This window comes from Podarcis gaigeae (assembly GCF_964106915.1).
Source record: "Podarcis gaigeae genome assembly, chromosome: 1".
NCBI lineage: Eukaryota > Metazoa > Chordata > Lepidosauria > Squamata > Lacertidae > Podarcis > Podarcis gaigeae.
The window spans coordinates 63,270,423-63,286,931 of NC_139678.1; the positions used below are offsets into that span (position 1 = coordinate 63,270,423).

At 43.0% G+C, this 16,509-nt stretch overlaps 1 protein-coding gene across 4 annotated transcripts in view; it reads right to left on the minus strand.

The window, feature by feature from the left end:
- The window catches only part of KIF18A (kinesin family member 18A), a 41,140-nt gene that overhangs the window by 15,801 nt on the left and 8,830 nt on the right, over window positions 1–16,509 (minus strand). For all 4 annotated transcript variants that reach the window (XR_014567010.1, XM_083750150.1, XM_083750149.1 and 1 more), the window contains exons 6-13: window positions 16,129–16,326; window positions 14,112–14,288; window positions 12,266–12,340; window positions 11,521–11,618; window positions 7,940–8,102; window positions 5,888–6,052; window positions 4,288–4,409; window positions 2,605–2,843 (exon numbers count right to left, since the gene is read on the minus strand). Coding sequence is in view for 3 of the 4 variants with exons in the window: in XM_083750150.1 (XP_083606276.1) it covers window positions 2,605–2,843; window positions 4,288–4,409; window positions 5,888–6,052; window positions 7,940–8,102; window positions 11,521–11,618; window positions 12,266–12,340; window positions 14,112–14,288; window positions 16,129–16,326 (1,237 nt within the window). In the remaining variant the exon portion in view is untranslated. The remainder of the gene's footprint in view (window positions 1–2,604; window positions 2,844–4,287; window positions 4,410–5,887; window positions 6,053–7,939; window positions 8,103–11,520; window positions 11,619–12,265; window positions 12,341–14,111; window positions 14,289–16,128; window positions 16,327–16,509) is intronic.

Consider the following 16,509-nt stretch of genomic DNA (forward strand, 5'->3'; position numbering starts at 1 on the left):
CCAAAATGGAACAGCTTTACTGTTATGTTGACAAGTAAAGCCCATGCAATTATGCTGCAAGTAAAATATGGATTTTTAAATAAGGAATAATGACCACTGTGTAACAGGTGGCCAATGTTTTTTCAGCCTCTGTGCAAAACCCCATTTCCTGCCTAACATCTTGAATAGATTGCGTACCAAAATAAATAAATAAAACCAATGAACCAAAAGTGGTGCAATGGGATCTGTATGAATTGTCGTTTAAAAATTTCCTAACTAAAGATAAGTCAGGGCTTCCTAAGAACATGGGAACTCCCTGCTCCCCATGACTTTTCTAAGGAATAATTTCTGCTGCTGGTGTTTTTTGTGTGTTGGATCTTTAAACAAAATATAGAAATGTTCCATCCTAACTTATAAGTACCATTTTGTTTATCCAAGTTTAGATGGTAAGAACTCTAGAAGACTTATAAAATATCCAGTGTTTCACGAAGTCTTGTTCTTAAGCATAGCTCTCCATATCATATTTTGTTTCTGAAAATATTAGCATTTTGTTTAGGAGGGTTGGTTTCCTTTCTGCCTTGAAGGAACCTTTCCCACATCAATCTAACTGTTGAAGAGCACATGTATTGTAGGTTGGAGGATCCAGAGAGCACTACAGGCTCACATGGTGTAGTGACAAGATCTATTGGGCCTCATCATTTCCTACGGAAGCTGAGGGTGCATTCAGACTAGGGAAGATCAGGAATGGAAGTCTTTCAGTGAAGTTTGCCAATACTGATCTTCTAATTGTAGAAGAAATACCCAGGGTCACCTTGAACTCTCTAAAACCATAGGCTTGGGAAGACCAACAGCAATTCTCCCCCTTGTGTTTCTGCATAAATCAAATTATTTTCACTAGCGAGCTTGCAACTTTCCCCGCAATTCCTATCTGCATCGCTGCTTGCTCTGAAATATCTCTAGGGAAGGGAGTGCCCAGGATGCAGAAGTTGTAGAGGTACAGTAAATGCAGAAAATTACCGCATTAAGGAGGAGTCAGTACAAACATTAGCGCTCACATTTCCAACAGAAAGCCACAGACAGGAAACAATGTTTGCTAAACCGATTGAAAGGTGCCTCACTTCATTTTATGACCAATAATACTGTTCATGGCATAAATTGGCCGGATCGTACAAACGCCCAGACTATCTACCGATAAGGATACTGGCAAAAGATGACTGCACTGCACTAGGAAAAGTAACACAAAGCTAACAAACGGCTTTAATCTGTCGAATCACCCTTATTTGTCAGGTGTACAGTGGGTATTTTCCTTATCTTAACAAAACAGCCCGCCTCCCAAATGAAACATCACAAGCGCTGTGGAGGAATTCAGAAAGGTTACAAAACAGGAAGGAAAAGGTCTTGCTGTACACAGGTATCTTTAAATAATTATCTGGATCAAGGCTTATATCAACATTTTCTACTTTCTTCGGTGAACTGGAGAAAAGCTACATGCAGACTCATTTCAATGCCCACCCTAGAACTGATATTTTCGCAAGGCTGTAACTGCTACATTAGGAAGAGTTGAGTGATATAGGCAGATATTCCTGAGGGGATGAAGCACACCATTTCCAAGAAAGGGCCTTCTTTTGCTATCTTACACTTTAGCTGCTACACTAAAGTTAGGTTTAGTCACATTTGGCTGGATTCAGAATTCAGGTGAGCAGAACTTGTAATAATTACTGGCATGTCTTTTATCTGTAAGCTGTCTTGAGTCTCAACAGAGAAAAAGGTTGGGTATAAATAAATATATAATCTTCATAGAAACCATTGTCCTATATTGAATGATTTTTGGCAGAAGGTAACTGAAACCATCAACAGAACTGTATAGAACAACCTTACATTTACAGAGCAAAATATCCTCTTGAATTATTATATAACCAGCACATGGAACCTTACAAAAATACAATGTGAGTGGACTCTGTGCCCTTAACATAAAAAGACTGATACTGATGAACTGGAAAAATAAAAATGCAGCACCCTTCTACGATTGGATTGAAGACTTATACAAACTCGCAACATATGAACGTCTTGCATATAAACACAGACTTGCCATGGACAAATTCAATGATATTTGGAATCCATTCTTACAAATACCGTAAACTGTAATAGGTTAAGATTTGGTGAAGTACAATAACAACCTTGTAAAATATACAGTTTTGGGTCCCCCCCCTTTGTTTTCCCTTCTGCACAGGCTCTGTTTCTCTTTTTTGTTTGCGTTCACCATGTCTGGTGTACATATAGTTAGGTACTTTTTGAACTTTCAATAAAAAGATCACCATCACCATCATTCTGTCTGCAAGGCACTCCTGCTACAGAAAGTGGGTAGTGAGGCTGCTCTCCAGACCCCTCAAAAGCTGTTCTGGACAGTTCAGTGACCCTCCAAGAACTGGGAGCTGCAGGGGGTGAAGCTCACCTTCTGAGTCCCTTTCTCCAGCAGCTGCCTCTGCTGGAATTCCAGTCCTTCAGTACAAAGAAGGGGCATTCTGGATCCAACTCACTGTAAATCTACCTTCAAATTTGACCTTTTTCTCCTTAGGGAAGGTGCAACACCTTAAAAAATAGAAAAAGAGACAATTGTCTACTTACGGCAAGGAGTATTCTGGTAACTCACAAGTTGTGGAAAGGCCATGATAGCAGACATCACTGGTGAATCATTTTGTTTTGGTTCTTTTTCAGTCATCTGGTCAGCCCAGACAACGGCTTTCTCTCTGTGAATCAGCTGCTCAAAAGCCTTGAAGTCATCCTCAACAGCACTGTTTGCTAACCCTGCTGTTTTCAAAGCTACGTACTGCTTTCTTATAACAGAAAGCAAAGCACTTAGTATTCTGTTAAAAAATGAAAGTTTCACGGTAAATAAGCAACAAACATCTCAGAGATAGCACTGCATGCTGCTTTCATGTAAATTGTATTTAAGGAACATTATATATATGCAGACATTCTACTTAGAAAGTATACACAAGCTTTTAATTCAGTTGCGCAGTGAGAGAAGACTATTGTCAGCAAGTCCTGTTTGAATTTTAACACTCTGACCATATTCCCATTAACCTAGTGTTTATATTTGTAGAGTTTCTTTCTGGGGTTATATGTTGCAGAGTGCCTTCACAATTCTAGATTTGATTTTATGGTCATTAATTCTTAGGTGCCAACCTACATTTTCAACAGGATTCCTATACCCTAAAATATTTGAGTTGATCCTTCTGCATTCTGGATTAATTGCAGTTTCAGAATGCGGCTGCTGATACCATGTAACACCGGTCCTGAAAGACCTACATTGGCTCCCAATTGGCTTTCCGAGCACAATTTAAAGTGTTGGTGCTAACGCTTAAAGCAAAAAAGAGATCTTGGTATAGGTCATCAACCAGGTCCCTCAAACCAGATAGGTAGTCAGACTAGAAATTTATCATCTCACTGTTAGGCACCACTGAGCCAACAAAGAAATCATTCATTGGTATCTATTCTATAGGCTTCTCTAAGGGGAAAAATCCCAGGAAGGGAAACGCTATTCAGATCAGCTGTTTTAAAAGAGGGGCTATAGGCGTTCCAAAGGGAGCCAGTAATCTGGCTTCTGTATTTTAGACCTGTTGAAGTATCAGAGTTGTCTTCAAGGACAGTCCCAAGCCCTTGGCCAAGTCATTGTTTGGTAAGGGGGTGGAGGTGAAAACCCCCCATTCCACCATTTATAATCAGCTGAAGAGAAGGGCTGGGCTGGGTACCTGTGGTGCATGAGATACCCACGACTGACATGTGCCCCTGAATCACTGGCCAAGAGTGAATTTGGCCTTCAGGCCAGAAAAAAAGGTTAGCTACCCACAGAATGGAACTAGGCACATTCTCCTGCCTACATCTTCCACACTGCAGGACTGCCTTATTCCTGGTTCCAGAGGCAAGACAAGAGGCAAAGCTATGAAGTCACAGCAGTCTGCCTATAGACTACAATGGATGCCAAAATGGCACCCTCATGCTCTGGATTTGATTTGCTACACACCTTCCAAAGAGATTGGCCACCACTGAGCTTAAAAGGTCAAAGTGTTCCTACTAAGATATTCTGAAAGAACTAGAGAGCAATCTGTTCAGCTTTTTGGAATAGGACAGAAAAAGAAACGTTGTCGTTGTCACTTTCAGACCTCTTGTTCAAAAGCAGTCCAACAAAAGTTTAATCAAATGTACCACAATTTTCGTGTAAAATTAGCCTATTTGTAGCCTCCACATACGTCAAAAGCTTTAAGTAGGGAAGCTGTTCAAAATATGGCATTTCAAACGTCGACTTACTTTTCTGTCTGTTTATATTGCTGTTCTTGGAGGGATGCAAGAGTCCTCATGTATTCAGCCTGAGTTCTCAAATCTTTCACTTCCAACTTCAAATGGAAGTACTGCAGATCTCGGTTGAGCTCCTGGAAAAGGGAGCCATGTTGAAGCCAAGCTCATAGGCAGCCAACCCAGTAATGACAGGAATGCTACTACTTTGAAAAACAACAGTCCTACTTCTAGAGTGGAAGTCTTGCCAAGTGATGGGGAATAGGTCAAGAGGGTGACATCCAATTGTGGCAACAGCCATTCTGTTAACTAACTGTTGGCTTGGGCCAAGGGAAATCTCGTGCAATTTTTTGCCTACCATACACTGATTTGTACTATCATGCTACTTCCCCTTGCGTTAACAATAGCTAACAATGTTTCTTGAATTAACGTTATACCTGTATATATTGAATCTCACTCAGAGCTGATAGCCGTCAATACAAATCAACCACGGTACTTCAAGTTAAAACCAAACCGGAATGACCTAGGAGACCTCTTATTGAAGCCCCTTAAGTCTGGGGCTGTTTGGGAAGCAAAGTATCAAACCCTGCCTGCATGCTGGTGCTTTGAAAGCTTCCAGGCTAGAGGAGGAGGGTGCAGGAACCCCCCCCTCCAAAAAAAACACCACACGCACAACTGAGGTAAAGTCCTTAAAAATGACCAGTACCATATCTAGTACTAAACTTCAGTGACAGTGGGGGCATACTAGCATTCGTCAAGCATGGCTCTCATCCTTGCGACTCCCAGTTATTATCACATTTTTACATACTAATAACTTCCATTTTCAGCAGTGGCTAAGATATTATTTCAGCGGCAGAGGTTGCGGGAAGAATGCAGCAGACACCAGGTCAATTTTGTTTAGAGGCTTGTTTGAAAAATGGAAGGCAGGTGCTTTGTTCGCTTCCCGGTTTTCTTCTTTTCTTTCATATGAAGACAGTATCTACTCTTACGCTACCTGAACGCAAAAAACTACAATAGTCTATTGTAGATACACTACTATTCACTATTCAGGGAAGTACAGCAATTTGTTTGAGACTTTTTTTAAAAAGGGGGGGAGGAATCGATCTATTTTCATTGAAAGCAGTGAAAAAACACGCACATTTAAAAGAGAAAATTGCAACAGAAAATATCTGTCTTCTACCACATTACAAAGCAGCTATCTGCAAACGGAAAAGCCTTACAGTTACAGTTAGCAAGCACTATTTTTAAGTAACCAAGGAAGGACACATGAAGCAAGATGGGAAGTGATTTGGCCTGAAGGGTCAGCTCAAAACCAATTCCCTGCTCACCCTCACTGACCCATCATCTTCCTTCAGTTCTGCCTTTCCAAGCAAATTCCTGGTCTGGAGTGTCGAAAGTCCACTATATATATATGATAGAGTCCATATATATATGATAGATAGCCCTTTGCTTACTGCTACAGTGGAATAAAGAACAATCGCTCTCACTTGAACATCCAAAATATTTCCCAGGAGCCAAAGGGAACACAAGAACAGTACTACTGGATTAAGCCTGTGACCCATCTAAGTCCAGCATCCTGTTCTCACAGTGGCCAACGAGAGGCAAAGGAGCTTACCTGAGGAATATGGCCATCTTGACCTAGGAGGCGCATTTCGTTTTCGACCCGGTGCAACCAATTAGTGTTGTCCTCTAAGCGTTTAGTCTCTTCCGCTTCCCTCTGCTCTATTTGCAAGCGCCGGGTTTTAAGTAACGCAAGCCGGTGGTCGTGCTTGTCAGTCGCCTGTAACAAAACAAACCTAAGTTTCAAACTAAAGGACAGAACTGGATACTATGGCGAACTACATACTACCAAAGCAACAGCCCAGCATCTCATGATGCAATATTATTCAGTTTCCTCAACTGTGCTGGAGTTCACAGGCTGTTGTCGTCAGCGAAGCCCGGTGTCATGCCATCTGTTTTAATTTTTGTGTGGTTTTAATTGTATTATATTTGTTGTAAACCGCTTGTGAAAGCGTGGCATGCAAATGTTTTTATCAAAAAATAAATACACACATGAATGTGGCCTCCAAATGCTCTTTGAACTCCTGAATTTAAGACATGGTTTTGACTATTAAGAGCAAGAAAAAAAAGAAAAATCTGCCAGTATATGTACCCTGCATTTCAGCATTTAAAATATTTCCTGCTTCGTTCAACAGAAGAAATTTATATCACCTTCCATTTCAGACAGCTATCACTATGCTCAATTGAAAGCAGATGTCTGAGAAAACCTAACACACAAAATTATTTTGCAACAGAACTTCAAAGATTGTCACTTACGGTTAACTGCTATGTGAGGGAAGTTTTATACATTTAAGTATTAGCCACTCGAGCCACATTATATGGGAGAGGCAATATATGAACAATGTATGATTAAAAAATCAGAAGTAAAAAGCCTATCTGTAAAATGCAGAGCCAGCAGTACAAAGTTCCTTCTTACACCACACAGAATAAAAACTGGCGGCTCAGGCTCAAGCCCTCTTTCCTGTCGTGCTTAAAGAAATGTCACAAAATGGAGTAACAGCTGAGGTGGTTCAGTTTGTGTCTTGGCGGAAAGCAAAGTAAGAGTAGAGAAAAAATGCTATGATCAGCAAACCTCGAGGGGCAGAAAAAGTAATGCTGGGGAGACCCACTGAGAGGAAAGAGCACCCAAAAAGTAAACTAAGAGCCAGCAGATTTGAGCAGCAAGATGGCCAAAGGAATGGGGAAAGAGTTGACAAGAGAAGCGGGGACCAAGGAAGAAGTATGCAGACAAGTCAGAGGACATATAAAAGATCTTTAACAACACAGTGTGAGGTAGAACTCCTATTACGTACTCAGGAGCGTAACCTGAGTACTACAAAACTGGTAAGAACCAGTTAAGGAGGAACGTAACAGGTGAATGTTTAAAGTGAAAACTAACTCCATACAAGGTGCAAGAAGAGTTCTAATAGATACAGTGAAAGAGGGTTGAACAAGTTGTATTTCAAGGACTGTGGTTGGATGAAGAGATGGTGAGGGGCTGGGGTGGCAGAAGGTGATTCAGTTAGAGGAGAAGCAGCTAAGACGATGTACACCTCGCCTATTTATAAAGCTCTGGTAGACTCTTTGAACTTTGTTCGATAATGCTTTACTAAATCAAGTCAGACCGATTGAGAATTTGGTATGAGCCTCTGCACTTGAATCCCCAAGGGAAATTTCCTGGACAGGTGGTGGGATGGGGCGGGGGGACCTGGACAGGAGAACAAGGTGAATTATAATTACACACAAGCCCACATACACCAAAAGCACATGAAAAGATGGTGTCAGCTAGTGCTGCTAATATGTGCGCTGGGGGCTGAATGCTTTGTAGCCATGTGAAGTAGCTCCACGTTCCTCTAAATGAATGTGCATAGTGCTGCTTCAAATGACTGCTGGCACATGTATTGCCAGTGGGGAAGGTGGAGGTTAGCTAGTGCAACCTTGCAATGCTCTCGTGCATGCTTTCAAGGTGAACCCCCCATAGATCTAACCCTTGTAATTCATTTCAAGAAGCCCTGGATAACTGCAGTAAGGAGACACACAGGATCAGAACCACGTTCTTTTCATTAGCCTAACAGCTTGGCATAAGCATGGCAGAAAGGACAGCAGAACTGTCATACTAATAGCTTACCCTCTCCATTCTCTCCGGAGCGCACATCATTTCAATTTGTTCATGGCAATTTTTTTGATAATGGGTTTTCAGGATGTTTTCTTTGTGGCGCAGTTCCAGCTTCAGAAACTCTTGCCTGATTTCCTCTCGATTTGCGAACACACACTTCAAAATTTCTCTAAACCTGCCCCAAACATTTATATAGAAAAAGGACCAAGTTACACAAAACACAGCTTTGTGGCAGGGCGTTACACCGTAGTAAATAGCAGTTTCAATTTAAAAACATTATGCTTAACCAAAGAGGTTAAAGCAGGAGTGGTACTTCAGATGTTTATTTGTTTATAAAATGATTATGATGATAATTATTTATTAAATTTATACAGTGCTTTACCATAAAAATACCAAAGCGGTTTACAGAATAAAACCACAAAACATAAAACCATAGAATAAAAACATTAAAAAGTTTGTTTAAAAAATGTTGCTGGTCTACAGCTGCCATCATCCCTGACCATGGACTATGCTGGCTGAGGCAGATGTAAGATGGAAGTCCAGTAATATTTGCAGCAACCTACTGAGTATATAAGGGGCAAGGCGGTGTCTCAAATAACCTGTTCTTTCCTGACATTTAAACATTTAGTGCAACATGGTGGCATATTGATCAAAAAGCCACATTTCCATAACCCAACAGGACGGAACTGCATTATAATCAGGGAAACTAATAAAATAATCCCCAAATCTGAATGAAACCCCCATGTTCCCATATTCTCTCATGTAAGTGCATCAAAAGGCTACGTTAATGGATTGACTAGCACAAAGCCCTTTGTTTTGGTCTAGGCTTTGCACTGTGGGTTGGCTGTGCTTTTCATTCAGACATTAATCTCAAGGACAGGAGCCAGGAGATATCTGCTTAAACACTCGCCATGCCTTTACCATCTGAAGCAACAATCAGCTATGCATGCCATTCGACAGCTTAACCAAGGAGCTCAGATGGGACCACCTTTCTTTATTTGCTACCAAGTTTGATACAGTAAAAAAAGGATGTGGGTGGCGCTGTGGGTTAAACCACAGAGCCTAGGGCTTGCTGATCAGAAGGTCAGCGGTTCAAATGCCCGCAATGGGGTGAGCTCCCGTTGCTCTGTCCCTGCTCCTGCCAACCTAGCAGTTTGAAAGCATGTCAAAGGGCAAGGAGATAAATAGGTACTGCTCCAGTGGGAAGGTAAATGGCGTTTCCGTGCGCTGCTCTGGTTTGCCAGAAGTGGCTTAGTCATGCTGGCCACATGACTCGGAAGCTGTATGCTGGCTCCCTCGGCCAATAAAGCGAGATGAGTGTCGCAACCCCAGTGTTGTCTATGAATGGTCAGGGGTCCCTTTACCTTTAGATACAGTACGTTTTCAAGTGGCTTACTAAGCGGTACCTGGTCAAAAAGGAGCGCCAGTGTGCAGAAAACTGACTTTAGCGCATGTGGAAAAAAGGAATAGGCAAAACGGGAAATGCTGTATTGACAAAGCAATGCTAGAGATTTTCTGGAAAGCTGTCTCCTGAAACATTGGTCATCAGCTGGTGGGCAGGTAGGTGGATTGAGCCTGCAGTAGCACCATAGTTTTCTTGGAGGTTGCCCCCCCCCCCCCCCAAGAATAATAGAATTGTAGAGTTGGAAGAGACCCCTGCAATAGCTGCTGCTCTAAAGGATCTAAAATGGCTCTGTCTCCAAGCATAAAAATGTTTTATCTTATAAATTCAGGTTGTCAATACAGCTGTAAATTATTAGAACTTAGATTACAGGTGTGCCTTTTTTGATAGCTTTTAGTAGCTTAAAAACCTCTTAATTGGAGCATTAAAATGCGGGTTACCATGGGAAAGTTCGACTGTAAAAATCTGTAATGTAACAAACGGTGATTAGCACCTATGATCCTTCCCTGGGGATATTTGTCTATATATGGAGTTATAGCAGCTTTAGTTTATGTCAGAGATTTAAAAGAGTAAAATTGCTTAATGTGTTTATTATACAGAAAAAGGTCATTAAAAAGTTGTCTCGCTACATACACAGTTCTGCAAAACATAATTTTCCAGATTATTTTTAACCAAGTAGGCAGCGATTCTCTCTTAACAGAAGATTCTTTTTTTAAACACACCCCTGTAATAGTATTTTTGAATTCCTGTTTTTGAAATAAATGGTATTTCGAACGAAAACGGAGCTGCCGATAATTTGCTCTTAACACAAGATCTAGGGGCTCAAATTCTCGTGATTATCTTGATGTTACATGGAATATATTCCCACATTCTCAGTGGCTAGTGCTTGCTTCCCAGTTCCTGGAATCCTAATTTTGTCAGATTGGATAAGGACCCACTGTCTCAAACATGCACAAGTTACACAGCTGCACTTTTAACCCTTCCACTGCCCGTCAGTATTAGGTTATTTCACAGCACCATGCAGCGTTAGAACTTCAAAAGAGAGATTTTACTGGGCATAATTTTTCTCCTTATGCCTAACTGAATTTCTAGAGCTTAGACAGAAAATATAGCTGTAAACAGCAGTTATATTTATTTATTGAAAACATTTATATTGCCCATTTTACTAAGAGAGCCCAAGACAGCTAAAACAATATAAAAAAAAGTTATAATACAAATGCTTAAAAAATACAAAAAGGGAAATGGTAAAAATAGCAGAGTAAAAATGAAAACCATTTCCAGCACAAAATTTAACAAATTTTGCCCCAGCTTAAAAACACACTTGAAGAGCCTTTCTAAAAAAGGAAATTCAACAGCATGGCAAATAAAAGAAACCAGTAACAAGGAGGTAAGGTGAATGTTTCTTGAAAGGGGGTTCCAGAGCTTGGGTGCGGCAACTGAGAAGGTCCTATCCCTGGTTCTGACTAAACATAATTCTGGGGAGTACAGTCCTGACATGGGTTGTGGGTTCAAGCACCAAGTTTGGAAAATTATTCCTGCATTGCAGAGGGTTGGACTAGATGACCCTTGTGGTCATTTCTAACTCTACAATTCTCCAATTCCATGATGTAACTATGACACGTGCTACAATGGCCAGATCTTCAGTCTCCAGGAACAAGTGCACCAACTTAAGCTGGGCAAAGGCATATCTGGCTACATCTGGCACCTGAGCATTCAAGGTTAAGGACAGGTACCCTTAAAACTAGGAACCTGCATTTTCAGGTGTTGAATCCTTATCCCAGGATAACATTAAAGGCAATACCATCAAGAAAAGAACAATGGCTGTTTTATAGGCACAATAAGATAATGAAAATGTTCCCTCCTTTGTGCATGGGAGTGGACCATATATGGGAGTTTGCTTATTGACCGGGTGTTAAACTCGACTTCCCTATAAATCCCCAGGAGCTTGTAAATTAAATTTTGGCAAGGGAGGAGGCCACTGGATAACAATATGAAAGTATGGATGAGCCTCTCTGTTGTAAGGAGTGACCAGGTGCATTATGGTACATTGGCTGACAGGGTACCATTGACCAACTAAGGCTGACAAGAGCGAAGGTATTAGAAGTATTTTGTCATCTTATACACACAAGTAGTTGTGGATCATGTCATAACTTTGTACAAGACAACACAATAAGTAAGCATTTTTTTTTACCTTGAAATTTCCACCTGTTGTTGATCTGGGGCATGTCTGTCAGGAGAAGATGTTTTTTCCAACTCAAGGACTCGTAGTTTCTCTTTCAGCATTATGATCTGAAACAGGATAGTGTATTTTGAAAGAAAGGGGTGCATGTGCAGTTTGTATCTCATTTTTAGTATTCCATGAGTTTCTTTAAACAGCTTTTTCAAAACCAATTTTTAAAGCCATACTAATGATCTACATTACACCTAATATGACACAGAAACACCAGGTTTTCTGGAAATCTGGGGTATCTGAATGCACAACAATTAATGCCTTCTTTTAATTATGCTGTTATCTTTTATGTGTAACTAAAGCAACATCGGGACGTGGGTGGCGCTGTGGGTAAAACCTCAGCGCCTAGGACTTGCCGATCGCATGGTCGGCGGTTTGAATCCCCACGGCGGGGTGCGCTCCCGTCATTCGGTCCCAGCGCCTGCCAACCTAGCAGTTCGAAAGCACCTACGGGTGCAAGTAGATAAATAGGGATCGCTTTATAGCGGGAAGATAAACGGCGTTTCCATGTGCTGTGCTGGTGCTGGCTCGCCAGAGCAGCTTCGTCACGCTGGCCACGTGTGCCAGAAGTGTCTCCGGACAGTGCTGGCTCCCGGCCTCTAGAGTGAGATGAGCGCACAACCCTAGAGTCTGTCAAGACTGGCCCGTACGGGCAGGAGTACCTTTACCTTTAAAGCAACATTAACTATTCTAGCAACTGACATACCTCTTTCTTTTGTTCTTCACAAATCTTAACGTATTGACTTATATGGCTATCCAAGCTTACGACATTGCTCTTCAGCTGTGAAGAGAAGACAAAGTTCAGCTTCATAAACATCAGAAGACAGTATATTCTTCCTTTGCGAAGGAAAACATACTATGTGATCATCATATCAAGCAACACAAACAACAGTCACAAAACCCCCGGATTAAATAAAGGTAACAAAAAGGTAATGGGATGGATCCAGACATGCCTAAACATAATAAAAGTCATGGCTTGCATTCAGACTTCCACTCCACGATTATCACCAATTACCGTATTTTTCGTCCCATAGGACGCTCCGTCCCATAGGACGCACCTAGTTTTTTTGGGGGGGAAATAAAGGAATTTCCCCCCCTTTATTTCCCCCCCAAAAGCAGGTCGGGGAAACCAAACCAGGTCGAGGAAGGGCGCTGCACCTCCCTGAGCTTGTGGGGCTGGCCAATGTCTGCCTCAGGCGGCAGGCTGCTATCTGCAGCGTGGGGAGCCCTGCGGGGAACCCCTGCAGGGCTCCCCACGCTGTGGATGTCTGTCCGGCGCGCGGGGCGCTCTGCTTCAGGGCGCCCCACCCGCCGGGAGGCAGGCTGCTATCCGCAGCGTGGGGAACCCTGCGGGGAACCCCTGCAGGACTCCCCACGCTGCGGATGTCTGTCCGGCGGGCGGGGCGCTCTGCTTCAGGGCGCCCGACGCTCCGGGAAGCAGGCTGCTATCCGCAGCCTAGACAGCCCTGCTGGACCTCCTGCAGGGCTGCCCGGGCTGCGGATGTGCTCCCGAAGCGCCGGGCGCTCTGCTTTCAGGGCGCCCAACGCTCCAGGAAGCAGGCTGCTATCCGCAGCCTAGACAGCCCTGCCGGACCTCCTGCAGGGCTGCCCAGGCTGCGGATGCGCTCCCGAAGCGCCGGGCGCTCTGCTTTCAGGGCGCCCGATGCTCCAGGAAGCAGGCTGCTATCCGCAGCCTAGACATCCCTGCCTGACCTCCTGCAGGGCTGCCCAGGCTGCGGATGTCTTCCTGAAGCCTGGAGAGCGAGAGGGGTCGGTGCGCACCCACCCCTCTCGCTCTCCAAGCTTCAGCGAAAGCCTGCATTCGCCCCATAGGACGCACCCAGATTTCCCCTTCATTTTTGGAGGGGGAAAAGTGCGTCTTATGGGGCGAAAAATACGGTACTCTTTCCTCCTGCTGCTCCCACATTGTTCTGGAGTTTTCCCCAACCCTCCAGAACAGCTTTGCCCAGGGCCAGAGAGGAGAATGAATTGGCGACAATCACCACCTGCCGTTTTTCGCCAGTGCCAGATAAACTTTGCTTGGTTTAGTTGAGTTTCAACCCAATGGGCAGGATCCAAAGTTGTGCTCATCCCAGGGGGGAATTCCCCACTCCTTTCTGCAGATTACAACACCCAGTAACCACAACCGCTCCCAGGATCTCCTTTATGTAAGGATACCCTTGAGAAAGGCCTAAGATATGCATTGAGGAGCTGCAGATGAAGAAGGAAAATACGGAAGCGAGAAGGGAAATTGGATGTAGGTCAAGTGTATCAAGGAATTGTTTTCCCCTTTGAAATAATGCCATAAAACAGAGGGAATGGTAGATAAGAAAGTACAAGCAGCAAAGAAGGCAGTTGTGATACTGCTTGCGTAAAAAGAAAAAGTGCTCAGTAAGATTGCCACAATATTTAAAAATATGAAGCAAAAAAAAAAAAAGAGAGAGAGACGGCAGTATCTTTTCCCCATTGCAATTATCCACTCAATCAGAACAAACATCATTTTATAATTTGAAAGCAACAGCACAGAACTTAAAAAGAAGAAGTTTACTTACAGAGGATTTGATGTCCTTGGCTCGATTGGCATATTTAAGAGTGTTATATGTGTCATCATAGAATAGAGAAGAAGGACTAACAGCAGCTATAATTATCGTGCGACAATTTCCTCCTAGAGAATCCTTCAGTAAACGAGTAAGCTTGCTGTTCCGATAAGGAATGTGCTGGTTCTTCTTCTGGAGGAACAAAAAAACACACACAACCCCACACAGAAGAGGGTGAGTGTTTAATGGAGTGCTGAGATTACTTTAGCATCAGACCATGACTTACTATGAACAGCTGTTTCACAATGCACATAAATGACAGGAGATAAAAACCTTGAATTTCCCCCCCACTAGAAAGCCTCTTGCAACACCTAGCCAATCCCTTAAAATGTCCTCCTATATGAGACAGGGTACCAGCAATTTAGATTCTCCAATTCTTGCAAAGAAAGGATGGGTGCTACATTCTCTCCACCTGCAGATCCCTGTACATACAAGGAATCAGCAGTCTAGTGAAAACCCAGATTCCCTCCCAAATTCAGCAGCAGCAGTTCTGTGTTCCCAGCATAATAAATCCTGAAGCTCAGCATATGCCAAGCACCGTTTACAGATTTCTAGAGGAACCGCAAGAGGGGAACACAAAGGGAAACCTGCAGTAGATTCAACCCACATCCTGTATTTAGTTACTTCTTTCAAGTGCTATAAGTGATTTGCTCAACCTGCTACCACTATTCATCTCTACTTTAACCAGGGCAAATCCTGCATGGAAGTCCCTGCTGACCTAGGCTTCCTGCTACAAACACCAAGAGAATCAGCTAGAACGGCTAGCAGCAGCAGAGTGGGTTGCTGCTGCTCACCTGGATAGAAAAAAGCTTAAGGCATGGTTAATATGCAAACTAGGGATCAAATATTTTTTTTTTACCTGTAGATCAGATTAATTATGTCACCTGAAAACAAAAGTTCATTTGAACCATCGCCAGTCCTGCTAAGCACCCTGACTTCGATCCCATGAACCCAAATTTCACCATATCGTAGTCTTTAGCAATAGGCTAGATTGTGAGGCGTTAAATTGCCTGACAGCAATGGCTGCCAAAGACCCAAGCTCCAAAATTCCCGTTACAATAAATTAATGGGTCACTGTACTAAGTGAATTTTGATTTGTTGGGCCACCATACCAAAATGTTTGGGAACAACTACCATATTGGCCTGAATATAAGATGCACCCAAATATAAGCCACACCTTTAAAAAAAAATTTGGGGGAAGAAAAAATAGCTGAATATAAGCCACTCCCTTCCTTGGTGCTCCTGGCTGTATACTGGGGGGGGGGGAGAGAGGGAGGGAGAGAGAGAGAGGCTGAGCGCCACGCTGTGTTGCTGATGGCCTTTCCCCTTTCTTGCTCTCTCTCCCTTCCTGGCCTTGAGGGCAGGTACCGCTTTGCCACACTCCTGGCTGCATACCGTAAGGTTGCAAATATAAGCCGCCTTTTAACTTTTCATGGTTGGAATTTTTGGGGAAAGTGCTGCTTATATTCAGGCCAATACGGTACTTTATAGCACATTCCAAACTGCTTCACATACACTAATTCATGGGTAGGCAAACTAAGGCCTGGGGGCCAGATCCGGCCCAATTGCCTTTTAAATCTGGCCTGCAGACAGTCCGGGAACCAGCATGTATTTACATGAGCAGAATGTGTCCTTTTATTTAAAATGCATCTCTCGGTTATTAGTGGGGCATAGGAATTTGTTCTCCCCCTCCCCCCAAATATAGTCTGGCCCCCCACAAGGTCTGAGGGACAGTGGACCAAGCCTCTGCTGAAAAGTTTGTTGACCCCTGCTCTATTTTCTTGCATGCCTTACCATGCCACTATTCTTTTTGAGAATCATGAGTCACTTGTGACCTAAAAGGTATCCAAGCAACTTACATTGAAAGACATAAACATCCTAGGTCATGGGGGGGGGGTAATATAGAACATTAACCTTCTTATGCAACACAATCCCAGCTGGGGGAGGTGGTGAGAAAAAAATAGGTACCTACTTTTGGGTCTGCCAGAGCATTAATGATATTGCCAAGGGCTAGCAGTGAGCGATTAATATTTGCCCCTTCTCTAAAACGAGCTCCCTTGGTCTTCGTGGCGCTGGCACGTTCTGAGCCTGCCAAGTCAATGAGGCACATTTTGGCAATACGAACATTTTGATTGATACATGCTGTCCTGTCTTGTTGTCTCAAATAGATCTGAAACAGAGGAGTACAGAACAAGGAAATGAGGAAAGAATCCAGATAAAACAATCACCCTTCCATGCCTATAAGTTGGGCAATGCAGGGAAGGAAACATGCACAAACCTAAGCTTTCTGTAATACAGACTTTCTGGCAGTCATGCAGAGAGTGCAAAATTGAATTGGACAAGGAAATTAAAA